Source organism: Coloeus monedula (genome assembly GCF_965178545.1).
Source record: "Coloeus monedula genome assembly, chromosome: 1".
NCBI lineage: Eukaryota > Metazoa > Chordata > Aves > Passeriformes > Corvidae > Coloeus > Coloeus monedula.
This window is the reverse complement of record NC_138781.1, coordinates 7,677,886-7,694,575: the sequence shown is the minus strand read 5'-3', so window position 1 is coordinate 7,694,575 and position 16,690 is coordinate 7,677,886. Positions and strand designations below refer to the sequence as shown.

Here is a 16,690-nt window from a genome sequence, read left to right as displayed (position 1 = left end):
GAGCTCTCCAGTATCATGCAACTCAAAATGCAGCCAGAACACCCACCAGACCTTCTGTATTGAAGAACTCCATGGTCACATGTGAACAAATATCATTTTTCCAGGAGCATCTCAGTGAGCCTTTCTGTCACAGGCCCTTACTGGATGGGATCTTGACTCACTTGTGAGTCCAGGTTAACCTATTTTAATTTTTTGGCTCCTACTCTAAGCTATCTTGAAAAGGATGAACTCCCTGTGCATTCATATGAGTAAGAGACATACCAGCAGCTACAGGAGTTGGCCCCCCTTTCCCAGCCCCAAACCATGGCAGGGATACCCAAGGGATACACACCTGGTTGCCACAGGGAGCCCCATCCCAGCTGGGAGAAAATGATGTAGCTGTGTTTAATTTCTGCTGATTTGTAGATGATGTTTTAATTCTCATAAAACACAGTAAGTTTATGTAAATCTCTGTAGCACTTCTCTGGTATTTAATAAAACAATATAATAGCACTCTAGCTACTTAACACACAAAGACAACTTAATGGAATAGGGAAAACATGATTTGCAGCTGGACAAAAAATTTCACAGAGTAAAACTCAGTAGAGCTCTAACCTTTAATGTGATTTGGGTAGCAATTCATTATTTATAAGAATTATCATATGTACTTTGAATTCTGTGTTTGAAAGTTAGCCAGAGCAGGTCAGAAGCATCATCACAATCTACAGACTCTCTTATCACACAGACAGGCACAAGGACTGTGGCTTTATTGAATATGCAATTCATCTGTCCCCATTTGCAGCCCATGAAGGCAGAACATTATCACTGCACAATGTAAGGATTTAAATGCAGGGAGATGACTCCAAATTGTGTATGGGGGAACCCCTGTGGTATTTCATTGCCCAGAGAAATCACCATTATCTATCTATAGGTGCCTTTCTTGGCCTTTCAGCTGAAAGAACCCACTGTCATCCCCACCTCTCACCTGTTTCCAAGACAGGACCCCCAATAAGCTCTCACATATATGCTTTGCTCAATTAGTCCAGCATGTAGTGCTTTGTTCTCATGAATTTTGGAGCTACTCTGATGTGCAGTAAAGGCAATTGAGACCTAATTTCATTATTCATCTCAATATGTTCCTGCTGCATTCAGAGAACAGACTATGGGCCCTCCTGTGGCTAATTTAGCACCTGCAAATCCCCATGATTAAAGCCAAAGGCTGCACAAGCCACAGAATGGATCTGCAGGAATATGCACATCAAATCATCCCACTTGGTGGGAAGAATATTTTGGTTTTTTTCCTTTATAAACTTTGTACACCTGCTCTTGCCTCAAAAGGAGACCCTCATGCTTTAGTTCTCCAAGACCAGGCTGTGTCCCACAACCTTTTATATATATATACACATAAAAAAAATATATATTTAATTCTTTTTCACAAAATTTGAGTGGAGTTTCAGGGAAATCATGTACCTGGAGAATGTGGGCCATCAGATCGGAGCTGTTAACACTGACCTCGTCAGCAGCTACACTGAACTTAAACAAACCTGGGCTAGTTAAACTGAAGTACTTAAGAGGTTCCTAATGAAGCTTTCTTCAGCTAAGCCAACAGAAAATTGACCAAAAAGTCATTCTATTGTTTCCACTGAAAATGCAGCAACTTCTAGAAGTCCAAACCAGAGACTTAAGTGCAGTAAAATTGAAGACTTTTAGTCTAAATTTGCAAGCTGCTATTAGAGTTGCTTAGCCTGATCAGCTCATTCTTAGCTTGCACTCTTCAAGATGCTTCAGACTTTAGTAATCACTGCTGCAGACAACCAAACCACAACAGCAATTTTCATGTTTACCCTGCCCCCTCCATATTTTGTTTCAGATTATGGATTTCAGCATTTTGGAAGACAATGGCAGGAAGATTCTGTACTTAAAGCCACAAAACCACAACACACTTATGTTTCTTTCCTGGTACAATAGCAAGGCTGTTTTTCTTCAACTGTACAACCCAGGCTGAAGCTGATTTTGCCAAGTTCAGTTTAGGAATTTTTTTTTTTTTTAAACCACTGCATATGCATGACTGAATATTTGTTATGCAACCATAACAGCTGTCCTTTTCAAGAAAGATTCCTGCATAATGTGAGCACAGAGAATCCAAGGCAAACATGGTTTGATCTTAAAACTTTAATAGTAAAAAAAGTGTAAAACCAAACACACCGGTGAAAACTTATCAGTAAGAATGAGAATTTAAGTGTTCAAATTCAGAATAGTGCAAATTTTCTTCACTCCCCTCCCCACCTCTTCCAAACTTAAATCACTTTGGTTAAGATAGTATTGGCAAAAAATGAACTTTTGACTTACATTTTTGGCTGCATTATTTCTAACAGGTACAGATTTAGTTTCAGTCTTTACAAATAAATCTTAAATACTTCTCTATCAAATATCCATAGAGATCACTGCCAGTTTTACTTACATCTGGTTTCCTAACATTGTGAAATGGGTTTCAAGATGGTTACAAAGCTGCATCTCCAGCAAGGCAGCAGCTTCTTAAACAGCTGAGCTGAACCCACCCCGACCTCTCCAAGCAGTTCTATAAAATTTGATTATTTAGGTTTTGAACATTTGAGGAAGGATCTTATACCAATGAAATTACTCTTGATTTACACCAAAGCAAGGTTAGAATTGGGGTCTGCTCTGTAGTATGGACTTCGTGCTAAACTTTTGTTGCTAGCACTCCTTTAGAAGAGTGAAAACAGCCAGAACCATGACCTGGCCTCAACATCTGTTTTGATGGTTCAACCTTTAACTGATGCCTCTAACCATAACTGAAGCCATGTAATATAGTAAAAGAACACAACCAAAAAAAAAAAAAAAAATTGCATAATACAAAAAGGCAAATCCATAAAAGTTTACAAGTACACCATAACCACAAAATTGGAGTATTTCTAAAAATTTGGGTTCAATGTAAGATACAACAAAACTAACTTTACTAGTTAAATAAATTATTGCTCCATTTGACTCCATGCAGCATTGAAATGAACTCAGAACCCTTTTCTCTTTAATCTCTCATAAGAAATGATCGATATTGAAGAGAACTTGAGGCTCAGACTTACTGTACATTGCACTTCAACTTTTAAGACCTAATACTTGCTATTTAGGTCTCCTGTGGTCTAAGCTATCAAATGAATATGTTGTGCTCACCAGAACTATGTATTAGGAAACACCAAATGTTTAATGCAGTGACATAAGCACTTTTTGTTTTTAAGAAGGCAATCACAGATTGCAAGTTCTATAGGGTTGTGTAAAAACAAGTAGTGATCTCTTTCAGAAACTGAACTGAGAAAACAAGCTCTTCGTTATTCTTCACATACGGTTTAAATCACATTTTAGGCCCAATTCTGTTTCTAATCATTTCAGTCCAAACCCTGATTGAAAGGGCAGCTCTACGAGGAAATAACAAATCAAAGAAGTTGGGGGCACATATTTGATGGCCAAGCAATGACATGCAATGCATGTTTTTTCAGTGACACCAGACATCTGAGACTTAAAGATGTCCTTTGGGGAGACACTGAAGCAGGTGTCTTTGTTAAGCAGGGGTAGCCACACACACTTAGATTTCTTACTGAATTGTGGCCAGAACTTGATTCTTGCAAATCTAACTGCAAGCCCCAGGAGTAATGAAATTTCCAGTTGGAATCTATTGATAAAGGTTCACGTCTGAACAAGATTGTCTCCAGTGTTCACTTCTCGTACTGAAGTAATTTAGAAATTCCAAACTAAGGCTTCCAATCTCTCATCCCTCAAACGCTCTCCACCATCAAAGACAGAAACTTAATGCAGCATTACAAGTAAGGGCATGATTCCTTCATAAGTCTCCTAAAAGCATTAGTGCAATGCCTTTAATCTGTTTCGATCACTCTTATTTTTAAATAACCCTATTTTTTAAAGATTTGGATAAATACTATTCCTATTAAACCATACTTCATCATTGTTAAGCACCATCGATCTACTTCCTTTGGGCACTGATACAAGAGCTTGTAATTAAATTTCAGTTTCAAGGCTTTAAAACACGGCAGCTGATTCAATAACTTACAGTGGAATCTAATACTTGGAAAACTGCCACTTAGCCTGAACAGTTGTATGCACTGGGTGTTAAACTCTTCCAGAGAACAGCCATACGCAAATGCTTATGCGGTAAATCAGGGTAAGATTTCAAGATAAGCAGTTAATTTCACTTGGCTATTCTAAGAGTGGATTAATATTTTTTTTTCCCCACAAGTCATTTGTGCAGTGAGCCCACAAAGAGATTATTTCTTCTAAATAATCTTCAGTTTTAAAAAGGAACACATCTTCATAATGTTGCTTTCACACTGGCACTGGGTGTTCTTCAAAGGCTTAGTCATTGTGTGGTTTCTCTGGAATACCCTATGGATAAAAAACATCAAACACATGTTAGGTTTTAGTATTTTCAATTATTAAATAGTCAACTAACTCCAGTTAGGCTGACAATGACCTAGCAAGCATGGCTTCTTATAAAAGCTTAACAAGGACGTGCTCCCTAACTGTGGACAAAAAAACCAAATCACTATGGGTGTTTGTTGCCTCAATCAGTGCATCTGAAACATCCATCTGCCAACTGCACTAGTTTTTATAAGACTCTGTTTTCCTCTCTATCTCAGTTTATTTCTTAGCAGAAGGTACACAGTGCTTCACTTAATGGACATTAATTCAGTTTTAACAGCCCTTTTTCAAACTGCCTTTAACCACAAGTTATCTTATTTTCCAGTCAAAGCCTGGTAGCAGAGACTTACTCATTTCCTCCTAAGTCCCTTTTCTAGTATGGAATCCTGTAGTATGTCACTGTAAGAAATTTCACCAACTTTTTTTTGAAACAAACTTTGTAATGTTCTCTTTCTAGGGTCAAAATGCAAACAAATTTTCAAGTACTGAATGCATTCTCAGTCCAGTCTCTAGCACTAATACACAATAGGTATTTGTGAAGCCAAAGTTCTGAATACCACCCTAATTTGTCAGATGCTGAGAATGATGGTTACAACTCAAAATGAAGTGTTGCCATCCACTTAACCCAGCTGGTGAGCACTGACTGAGCAACTCTAGGTGTCATAATGAGCAGAAAAGAATTGACGGTGGCAGCAGCAGCACCTTTGCCTCTTCTTTTGCTATAAAACCTACTAAGAGAAAACACTGGATTTCATCCTCAAGCTGGTAGCAAAAAAAGCCCAACAAGCCAAGCAAAACCCCAAAGTCTCTGCTAACAGCAGGCTTGCTGAAAGGTCACACTGCACTTTGTTAGTACATGGGAGCTCCCTTGAAATCCAGCAACTGGAAAGCAGCAAGCATCTCCCAGCTAACATTTATCACAATGGGAGATGTCTCAGGGACACTTTTCATTTCACTTTTAATTTCTAACTGCAAAAGCTAGACAGGGGCTGAGGAAGAAGCAAAACAACTTTACTGCACTTACTTCCACAGGTGCCACCTTCTGCTCTGGACAAGCCCAGAAAGTATCTGTTGTTTGGTCTGCAGCTGTCACATGCAGCAAATAGCTCAGGGACTGCAGCACAATATAGCTACAGAAATAACTGTTTTAAGTCAAGTATGGGTTAAAAAAATGCTGCATTCCATCTTCCTGACACATCCACAATGGCTGACAAAACAGACCAGTACTTTTGAGTTACCTCTACAGAAGAAAGATGTGGTTGACTGAATTATAGACTCTTACTTCTTTGGATTTCCAGCATGGAATGCTGCACAATGACTTGCAGAAGTGTTCCTATGAAAATGTTGCACCTCTCCAAGCTTTTCCTGACTAAGTAATGGCAATGTAAAACACATGAGAAGACACCTCTAAATAATCAGAATAAAAAAGCTCTGCCTTACCAACTTCCCCCTTTCTTTATAAGGAAGATGACAAGATTGACAGGAAAGTTGCAGGCAGAATCCAGGCTGATTTTAACTACATTCAGGTGAGATGACAGGTGAAAAGATATCAAAGGAAAAAAGTTCTATGTGCCTAAATTCATTTTAGCTCTTTCTAGTCTAAGGTTCCCTTCCTTTGCTTTCTAACAGGACCAGCAGAGCAACTGGAAGCACTGTGTGAAATACAGAACTGTAGCACAAAACCAACTGTAATTTTATTTTGAGATTCTGCTGCAGTAGCAAAGCTTCAGTAGAATTAAGTTAATATATGTTTTTCATTTGATGTGAGTGGCAAATTTAAAAAGAGAAATTATACCTTCTCCTTCCCTCATACACGTAGTCCTAAATAAACCCAAATGCAGATTGTATGCACCAGTGGGATTTGAAGGGGGAGTAGAGAACTTGTGTTTAAAGAACCTCAAATGCCCTTCCTTCAGTAAAAATTGAAGACACCTAAACCACAGCAGCCTTAGGAAAGTTAAATACCTGAAGGATGTTTTCCAGGATACAGGACTCACATAGCAAAGAAGACAGAAATTAAATCAACACAATATTAATTATTACTGTGCATCAGTGTCAGAACGCTTTTCACAACTAAGCCTTAGGCTGATGTGCAAACACACAGCCAGGTTTACTCTTCAGTGTGCCACCAGGAAATAATTCCTTAAGAACCTAGCAAACAAGATAGCAATTTATATTATCCCACGTATGGAGTGATACTTGAACCATGTCTTAAGTGACCAGCAAGAGAATATTTGATTTTGGAGCAGTGGAATTTGATGCTATATAGGGACATTTCCCTATATATACTTTTGTGCATGAGTAATTAGAGAAAGCCCATCAGTGTCTCAGTTCTCCAGCTACCCTAGATGTTAATTATAAACACTGATGGAGCAGGAGCAATGTAGTGATTCCAGTCTTATTTAGGCTGCTGCTGGAAAAAGTTAAATACAAAAGATAATCCAACACTTACTAAGACAATACCCACTCTACTGGCAACACAGGTTGTCTGCTTACAGCTCAGCTCTTAGGAATACATCTATTTAACTCTGTCAGTTTGTGAGTCACACCCTTCAAGGCATAGTTTATTCTTGGACTAACAACAATGGAAGGGATTTGGATTGTTAAGGAAACTACTAATTATGCAGTAATTACCATAGCCAGCTGGCGTCCTATGTTTCCTACAGTCACACCTCCTGAGAAAAATATACATGGAAGCCAAGAACGGATGTAAAGGAAATCTGGGGATGTATACCTAGTAAAGAAAAGAAGATAAATTAGAGACAAGTAACTTTCATCATCTTACATACTGTTAACCAGATGCTACAGAGTTCTCTCCCTGGGCTGAAACAAAAAAGCAGCAACAGAGGAGAAGGAAATTGGGAGACCAAATTAAGCCTGTAAACTTCATAAATTTCTAAACCCCCATGTCCTCGCCAGTAAAGTTTAGAAATTCACTCTGCTGAGATCCAGTAGAAGTTCAGTTGTCTGAGCTCCTACCATTTCAACACACATCCCAATGCATCTGCTCTCCACCTTCCACCCCCAGTTCTCAGCCTGGGCATTTGGAACAACTGGACCACTACCTTAGACAAACATAACTTCCTTATAAGAACGTGCCAAATACGTTAACAACTAAATTCCAGTTCATGTGCACCCATGTTTTTAGTTAAGACAGGAGAATTGAAATAGTATTTTGGAAGCATAACTTACTGATAAACACCATTATATACAAGGAACTGGGTTATCAGAGTTGCTACAAAGGCTATTGTAATTCCAAGTCCGAGACCACTTCTTGAACGATCAAATGTCCACCAAAGCCCCAGTGATAAGGCTGCCAGAGTCAGGGACAGCTGGACGTTGTTTGCAAAGTCTAATTTCTGGAAAAAGATGTTAAGGACAATCCTTTTTAAATCTGCAGTCATGCTGCTGCTGAAACTGAACAGGGGAGAACTCAAACTGGAAGTGAGCACAATTCTCTGTCTTTAAATACAATACATTTAGGATTTGGTTTTCAGACCTGCCAAGCAATCATAGCTCCTGTTGACTCTGCAAAGTCAACATCAATTTTTGTCACACTGAACATCTAGAGAATACGCTACATTTTAAAATATTTAACTTTGAGGAATTTTGTTTCAAGTAACCTGGGTAAGCCAGCTGACTTAGGTTTTCTGCTCAAACCACCACATCTCAACACAAAGAACACTCTTATTTTGTGCTTCTCGCTAGCACATCACTAGTCACTTGTGTTAACTTTTAGATGTAGACAAGATACAGATTAAAATAACACAACTTACACTGTTACATTTGCAGTTAAACAAGACATACTGCGATGTTGATCCCTCTTCCCTCCCGTGACACTTCAAGTGAGCCGTGTTACACATCTCACAGTAACCACTGCAGCGTACAGCAGGTCTCACAGAACCTCTCTGCCAGAAGCACCACCCTTACCTTCACAATTCTCCCAGACCTGAGTGGCAGAGAGTTTCATGAGCACAGAGTAAGCCCATGGAGCAAACAGTAGCTCAAGGATACAGCACTGGCGTGGTTGATGCCCACGAACACCGCGATGCAGCGCATGACGCTGGCCCACTCCCGCTTGAACTTGTGGGGCTCCCCAAGGTGGCTGTCGATGCAGGGGTACAGCAGGCCAACCACAGCTGCAAGAGAAGGAACACCACTTGTACCAGCTGTCAGGCAGTGATTACTCCAGTATCACTGAATATTAGCTTGGCACGTAAGTGCTGGAGAAACAGCAAGGTGCTCATCACACCACTGTCAGACTGATGAAGAAAAGACAATTACTACCCACCTTTTCTACTTTAGAGAAGTAAAAACCCCACTCTAACCAGCAGTATTCTCTTTGAACCTTTAAAGCAGAGATATATATTGCACTGTTAAGGTATCTGACTTGAAGCTCCTTTTGTCCAAAGAGATTTGTCATTTGCCATCCTGAGCAAATGCTTGTACCAATAAAAGCAAAGCATAATAAAAGCTTTGCGAGGAGTGTAATATGGGTTCATTGCTCACGTGCAGGGCTGACAGTTTTATGAACATGATTCATCAGCTGTGAATCAGGTCTCAATTAAATATTTGCCTGGACTTAAAAGTTCCTTGGCAGAGTTGCTTTCTCCCCTTCTGCTGGGCTGTAAGTCAGCCCAGTGCTCCTGTCCATGTCAGATAAATTTTGATACCAAACAGAAGCAGAGCTGAAGTTAAACAAGCACCTGCCACCAGTCTATTTGTATCAGGGAAAAATAACTACTCATACTATTAAGCAGACAAAGACTTTATCTTCATATAGCATTTTTTGAACCTTATCAGTTTGGAAATTGGCAGAAGAAAAACATAGGCTAGTGTTAGCCCAGCTGCTAGCACAAACACCAGATGAGTTTCATTCCTTTAAGACTTGCAACTCCATGTGTTGTCAGCAGCTCCAGGGTCAGACATGCTGCTTTTACTGTGTGTAACTTCTGTGTTTATACATTTCCTTTCCTGCCCTTTTTAGTTTGGTTTTTTTTTTTTTCCTTAAACTCCTAAGAGTAATAAATTCTATGTTAAGAAGGCTACAGGACATACTATTCCAAGACAGCTCTGTTCTGAAAAAGCCTCATTATTCTGCTGCCAGCTACCAGGACTTTTGCCTTATGATAACAGCTAAATTCCAAAGTTTAATCCAACTGTGACAGGTCTATAAAAACTCTCATTGGAGAATATCCCAGGCCATCCTTTTTACTACGCAGTTCATTATTCATTCAAGTTCATGGTTTATCATTAATGCCCCCTTCACTGTGTGATACAAACAGACATCACACAACTGCATTAAACAAAAACATGCAGGAGTTGTTTACAGTATTTTCAATGTAAATAAAAAATGATTACAGTGCGTTTATTTCCTAAAATTTAACTCCTTTTAAATTCCCCAACCATTCACCAAAGCCTTGTTTTGTCTAGACACGGACTGGGGGAGTTATGAATGATAAAGCATTGGGTATGTGCCAGCTGCTGTGACAACCACACTGTGACTTGTATCGTCTGGAGTATTTGCCCAGCAGCGGGAAGGGGTGGGCGGGGGCAGCGGGCAGAGGCCAGGCAGGTGACAGGGGCAGCAGGCAAGGGGCTGCAGGCAGGCAGGTGACAGGGGACAGACAGGCGAGAGGTGCAAGGGGCAGCAAGAAGGCAGCTGACAGGGCCAGTGGGCAAGGGGCACTGGGCAGGGGGCTGGCAGGTGACAGGGGTGGGGGCCAGGCAGGTTACAGGGGTAGAGAGCAAGGGCCAGGCTGGTGACGGGCAGAAGGAAAAGGGGCACCGGGCAGGGGCCAGGCGGGTGACAGGGGTGGGGCCAGGCCGGTGCCAGACCCCGGGCCGGTGACAGGGGCGGGGGCCGGGCCGGTGCCAGGCCCCGGGCCGGTGCCAGACCCCGGGCCGGTGCCAGACCCCGGGCCGGTGACAGGGGCGGGGGCCGGTGACGGTGCCAGGCCCCGGGCCGGTGACAGGGGCGGGGGCCGGGCCGGTGACAGGCCCCGGGCCGGTGACAGGGGCAGGGCCCAGGCCGGTGCCAGACCCCGGGCCGGTGACAGGGGTGGGGCCAGGCCGGTGCCAGACCCCGGGCCGGTGCCAGGGGTGGGGCCGGGCCGGTGCCAGGCCCCGGGCCGGTGACGGGCCCGCGCGCGCCGCCGCACGTGACTTCCTTGTTGTGGCCCAGCCCGTGGCCAGTCGCGGCCGCAGCCAATGGCGCGCGCCGCCCGCCACTCACCAGTTCGGCGGCAGCCAATGGGCGGCGGGGGGCGGGGCCGGCACGCCCCCTCGGCGGCGCGAGGCGGGGGCAGCGCGGGAACCCCGCGCGGGGCTCGCGGGCACCGGGGACACGCGGGAACCCCGAGGGAAGCCCGAGGGAAGCCCACGGTCACCGCCGCGCTTCCGGCCCGGGAAACAAAACCCGCCGCTTTATCCCCATTCCCAGCGCACCGGCTCAAACATAGCCCTCGGACACGCGGAAGCGCGCGGGCAGCTCTCGCGCGTGGATAAAGCTGGGCGCGCACCCTTCCAAAAGCCCGACTTCGCATCACTCGCTGTGTGATGGACGTGCTGGCCTCCCACGCGCACGGGTCACGCACTCAGCCCCATCGCCTCTCCTCCTGCACGAGAGGATGGGGAAACGAACAAAAATCACTCGTGGAGGTCAGCGACTCACCTGCGGCTGTGCCGCAGCACGGGGGCACCCACCAGGCGGAGGAGAAGAGAGTGGAAATCACTTCGTCAGGGAACAAAGTCACATTCCGCTGGATCTGCAGCAAGTTCAGCACCAGGGCCATGAAAGCACCCACGACGAAGAGCACCACGCTCCTCTGCACCAGGTGCTGACTCCAGTTCAAGGTGCTGCTGGTGCTGCTGGTGGCGCTGGAGGTGCTGGGGCTGCGAGCGCCGCGACCCACCAGCGCCAGCGAGGGGCTCGACACGGAGGAGCTCAGCATCTCGCCCACCTTGGCGGCCAGCCCCGCCGCCGTGTCCCCCAGCTGGGTCCTGTGCCTTCCTCTAGCAGCGCAGGAACAGCTCCAGGCGCAGCTCTCCAGCCTGGGCATTGGCTTCTCCGGAGTCCTGAAACACACGCACAGGCACACGCTAGTTAAAGCCCCCAGCAACGGGTCAGGCCGGCGCTTCTGTCTGCGCTGACACACATCGCCGCCTCCTCCAGCACCGACAGGGCTCCCGAGGCGCCGGGGGATGCGGGGTGACCGGACCCACCGGCACAGCCCCGGGGCTAACGGGAGAACGCGGACCCCCGCCCACGCCCCCGCGCTGACCGTCTCCCACGGGGACGGGGATCGCTCCCCTACCCGGGCCCGTGCAGCCTCCGCCCCCCCGTCTCCGCCCGGGCATCCGGAGCACGGCTCCCGCCGCCCGCTCACCTCGGGGTGGGGGGCTGCGCCGGCCGCCGCTCCGCCGCCTCCCTGCCGGCTGCGCGCCACCGGCCGGCGCCCCGGGGAAGGTTTATAAGCCCCGAGCCGCGGATGTCACGTTACCCGCCACCAACCTACCCGCGGCCGCAGGCAGCGCCGGGCCCGCCGCTCCGCTCCGCGCCGCCGCCCCGCCCGTCCCCTCCCCGCCGGGCGGGGCGAGCGGCGGGCGCGGGAGTCGCCGCGCCAGCCCCGGGCGGCCGCGGCTCCGGTCGGGTGAGGCGGCGCAGCCAATGGCGGGCGGGCGGCTGATATGACGTGCGGGACACACCACCCGCCTCCCGGGCCGGCCGCTCCGCCCGCACCGCGGCGGCGGCGGCGGAAGGGACCGTGCGGGGCCGTGGGGACGCGGCCGGCGGCGGGAGCGCGCGGGGGATGCGCGCCGCCGCGGGCGGGAAGGGGAGGGCGGTGGAGGGATGGAGATGCTGGCGGTGGCGACGCTGTCGTAGAATGGTCAAGGTTGGAAGAGACCTTCAAGATCCTCGAGTCCAACTGTCAACCCCGTGCCAGCCCTGTAACCCTTAAACATCACCCAGCACCAGTCCAGACGCCTCTTGAACACCTCCAAGGACTGCACCACCTCCTTGAGCAACCCATCCCAATGCCTGACCACCCTAAAAGTGATTTTTTTTTTTCTGCTATCTAATCTGGATCTCCCGTGTCTCATCTTAAGGCCACGTGTTGGTGGCCTCTGCAGCCCAGCCCTTGTGTGCTCGCCCAGCCTGCTGCTTGTCCCTTTGGGAGATGGCAGTTAATAATGGGGAAGGTTGAAGGCGTCTATCGTGGCATCTCCTGAAGACGGAGGGATCGGCGATCCCTGTCATCATTCTAAAATGGTGTTAAGGGGATCCTGCCAAGCCCATGACTCTGTAAGATGATGGTGCCAAAGCCAGACGCTGCGTCAGCGACCAGCCGTGGGGTGACCGGAGGATGCCGGGCTCCTGACTGTTCCCTGACAGCCTGAGCAGCTGCTCTGCCAGCACTGGCAAAGCTCGGGTCACAATCCTCCGAGACTAAAATCATAAAAAACCAGTTAAATACAAGTTCACTCTCTGGGCTCTGCAAGGGTTTGGGAAGAGGCCTATCAGGGATAGTTTAAGTGTGAGCTGTACATTATGTTAGAGTTCAGCACCAAAAGATGAGCACGCAGAGCAGGAGTCAGCTCGCAAGCTTTCTTTTTAAGACACCAGTTCTCCAGGACACATGGGAGGCTGGTGTATACAGAAGGAATATCTGGGCTTATTGTTTATGAACTGGCCTCACTGGAGCCAGCAGGTCTTCTTTTCACACGAGGTGTGCCATCATTACACTTGGAAGGAATATAGGACCCATGGGCTTCCCAAGTGATGGCACTGAGGATTTAGGAGTAGTTGTTAGCCATGCCTGTGATGGGCAGAACGATGGTCCAAGATCAGTGTTTGGTGGTGGTTCAGTGATGGTTCCAGTTGTCTTTCATTGATGTGTTAAATGTAGCAAATAAAATACATGAAATCAATTAAAGATACGGAAAAAGGCAGCTCTTCTCTGCATATCACGAAGGGTAAAATTAAGCTGGCATATGGCTATCCCTTCTGATCTCTGCTCATTTTTAGCTGTGATGGAAAGAGTTAGCAGAGCTGATCCTGCTGAGCAAAGTGCCTTTGGAAAACATACTGGACAGATTGTTAGTGCCACTGTCGGAAGTGACAGATGAGCCCAGTATTTTTCTCTTAATGCCAGCTGGGATCACCCCAGTAATGTCTTGCAGACTTTACTGCTGAACCAAGGTATATGTGTCGTCTGTATGTGGAATTATAAATATTCAGTTTCCATTGCTGTTTATTGTACTGAAACAGCTTTTGGTTTTAGTTTCATACGCTAACATTGTTTGGATTCTTCTGTCAGATTTTTTAAGACATAACATATTTCCCTTTCTTCTTTTTTTAAATTTTGTTTTTTTTTCTAACCCAGCTGGACCTGCACTATAAGTTTTATTTAACTATTTTGAGAGAAAACAGCCTTAATATATTGTCAGCTTTTTATGGGTTCCTCTGCAGAAACGTTTGATTTGTTTCAGGAAATCACATGCAGACATAAAACTTCCCCTCATGGAAACTGTGTATGAGCTTTGAATTGACAGAGACAATTTATCTGCATCCCCAGACCGCTAAGTAACACCTTCAGCAGCTCTCAAAAAGGGCTAGAACTCATTCCCTGGGAAATACTCTTTCTTGGTGAATCACTTTGAGATTTATCAACAAGGCTGTGGATCTGAGATAAAATGATTCATCTTTGTAGGAAATCTCTTCTTGGACTTGGTCTATGGGAAACAAATATAATTTATCCTTGCTTGTGCTGCATCTCTACTTTATTTGAAAAAGTATCTTTCTGTATTTAAATTCTCTCCCTGAATCTTGCCCATATTCTCAGTATTTTGGCAGAGTTTACATTCCCTTGTGCTGCATCTGCTGGTTTTCCTTCCTGAAAGAACCTCTTAAGCATTTTGTTAATCCTGTGTTTTTCCTTTCCTTGAGGGTATGTCTCTTTTGCTACTTCCTGCAAAATATTTTATTTGAATATTTTATTTTTATATTTTTTTCATATTCATGATATCGTGTGGTGGTGCCCTTCTTTCTTTCTGGTTCCTTTCAGACAGCAGAGACCAACTTCTGAGAGGGTAAGACTTGCTGCAGCTTTGCTAAAACCAGCTGAATCAGTGCAAATCTACACTAGTCAGTAACCTGTCCCCAAGCATATTTTCCCCAAAGTTACCCACTTAGAATAAAGGTTAAATGCCCCTTTTGTTCGTGTTGCTTTACAGTCCTGTTGCTTTACATTTCTTTTTGGAATCCTAAAGAAGGTTAGGCCTCACCATGCTTTGATTAATGCCTGAAATTTTATGCCTAACAGTTATTTCTGGAAAGAAGCGCTCACATGTCTTTGTAAGATTAATGACATCGTTATTTTTATCTCATCCCTTAGCAAAGGCAGCAGAATCTCTAAGTACTCAGCATTGCTACTCATTACATAAATAAATAATTTCACCTGTTCTTTCACACTTTCTGTATTAAGCTCTGTGATATTCTGGAGTCTGACAATGTGCTTGCCTCACGAGGACTGTCTCATGGGCCTCTAACGTGGGAAGCTTAGGATACTTGGACAATTTATTTTTCTCCCTACTTAAACCAGATCAAAACCATGAGCTGGCTGCTGCTAAAAGCTCAAAAGGTAGTGGTAGAGAATCACAGAGCAAGGCCTGTTTTATGTGTAAAACTGCTCTCCCTCTGCTTCACTGGAGATTTTTTTTTGAGTTTATTCACCTTCAAGACTTTCTCCTATTGATACAGAGAAGAGAAACCTTCCCAGTCATATGCTCAACTGTAATCTCCTGTGTCTCCATAAAAAGATTTAGTGACATTCATTGTTTAATTCCCCATGCCAACCCTACATACAAGAGTTCAAAAAATCTTTTGACATCAGCAGCAGTCTATCATCCTGAGTTCTCTGCTTTATCAGAGGTTTCCAGTCTAGTTGTGTGAATTCTCAGGAACCTGCAGCAAAACCTGCAGATCATAGAATCATAGAATGGCCTGGGTTGGAAGAGACCCTAAAGATCATCTTGTTCAACGCCCCTGCCGTGGGCAGGGACACCTTTCACTAGACCAGGCTGCTCAGAGCTCCATCCCACCTGTCCTTGAACACACCCAGGGATGGGGCATCCACACATTCCCTGGGCAACCTGTGCCAGGCCCTCACTGCACTCACAATAAATAATTTCTTCCTGATATCTGATCTAAACCTGCTGTCAAGGTGAAGCCATTCCTCCTTGTCCTGTCACTCCAGGCTCTTGTAAAAAGTCCCTCTCCATTTTTCTTGTAGGCTCCTTTCAGGTACTGGAAGGTCACTATCAGGTCACCTTGAAGACTTCTCCTTTGCAGGCTGAACAATCCCAATTCTCTCAGCCTTTCCTCATAAGAGAGGTGCTCCATCCCTCTGATCATCATGGTGGCCTCCTCCAGAGTCCATCCAACAGGTCCATGTCTGTCCTGTCTTGGGGACCCCAGAGCTGGATGCAGCACTGCAAGTGAGGTCTCACCAGGACAGAGAGACAGAATCCCCTTCCTCTCCCTGCTGCCCTCGGTGCTTTGGATGCAGCCCAGGACATGGGTGTGACTGTACATGGCCAGGTCATGTCCATCCTCTCACCCGCCAGCACCCCCAAATCCCTCTCAATCTGTTCATTCTCCAGCCTGGATTGCTATCAAGGTGGCCCCAACCCAGATGCAGCACCTTGCACTTGGCTTTGTTAAACCACAGAGATTCCCATGGGCCACTTCTCAAGTTCATCCAGGTCCCTCTGGATGGCATCCTGTCCTTCAGGTGTGGCCACTGTACCACTCAGCTTGGTGTCATTTGTAAACTTGCTGCGGGTGCCCTCAGTCCCCTTATCTATGTCATTAATGAAGATACTTAATAACACTGGTCCCAATGAGGATCCTGAAGGACACCACTTGTCACTGATGTCCTGGTTCCTTCTCAGAGGTCAGGGCACTTTAGAGGTAAATGGGGTATGTTGAGTTCTGTAGGCCAGTTCTGTGAGATTGCCCAAGCCCCAGCACAGGAGCTCATTAAAAGCTGAAAGGAGAAGGACAGGGAGTGATTACATGGTACAACAGGCAGGATGCAGAAAGTACAAGCTCTGAACAAGGCAAACTCCAGCCAGAACACTTCAGGCATGTAAAACAAAGGGGAAAAACAAAGTGTGTTGGTGGTTAGCGTATAATAATGTGAGTCATCCACAGTGAGCAGAGCTTAAAAACTTGGCTGCTTTTACATAATCTGAGGGT

The 16,690-nt window shown here is 45.7% G+C and overlaps 1 protein-coding gene across 2 annotated transcripts; it reads right to left on the bottom strand.

Moving 5' to 3' along the window:
- Positions 1–2,185: 2,185 nt before the first annotated feature.
- INSIG1 (insulin induced gene 1) lies at positions 2,186–12,005 on the bottom strand. 2 transcript variants are annotated; one of them, XM_082298677.1, is made up of 6 exons: positions 11,946–12,005; positions 11,102–11,505; positions 8,443–8,567; positions 7,621–7,787; positions 7,063–7,162; positions 2,186–4,392 (listed from the first exon to the last, which is right to left on the bottom strand). In XM_082298677.1, exons 2-6 carry the CDS (start codon positions 11,487–11,489, stop codon positions 4,363–4,365), a joined length of 810 nt encoding a protein of 269 aa, XP_082154803.1. In that variant the 5' UTR covers positions 11,490–11,505; positions 11,946–12,005; the 3' UTR covers positions 2,186–4,362. The 2 variants fall into 2 exon arrangements, with proteins under 2 accessions (XP_082154803.1, XP_082154802.1); XM_082298676.1 differs by lacking the exon at positions 11,946–12,005 and adding an exon at positions 11,817–11,883.
- Positions 12,006–16,690: the final 4,685 nt, after the last annotated feature.

Excerpts from the sequence above, each read along its gene's own strand:
- INSIG1 (XM_082298677.1), bottom strand. The coding sequence starts at position 11,489 with ATGCCCAGGCTGGAGAGCTGCGCCTGGAGCTGTTCCTGCGCTGCTAGA. Across the intron at positions 7,163-7,620 it reads GTATATAATGGTGTTTATCA|GTATACATCCCCAGATTTCC; the intron begins GTAAGTTATGCT and ends TTTCTTTACTAG. Across the intron at positions 4,393-7,062 it reads TAGGACGCCAGCTGGCTATG|GGTATTCCAGAGAAACCACA; the intron begins GTAATTACTGCA and ends TTTTATCCATAG.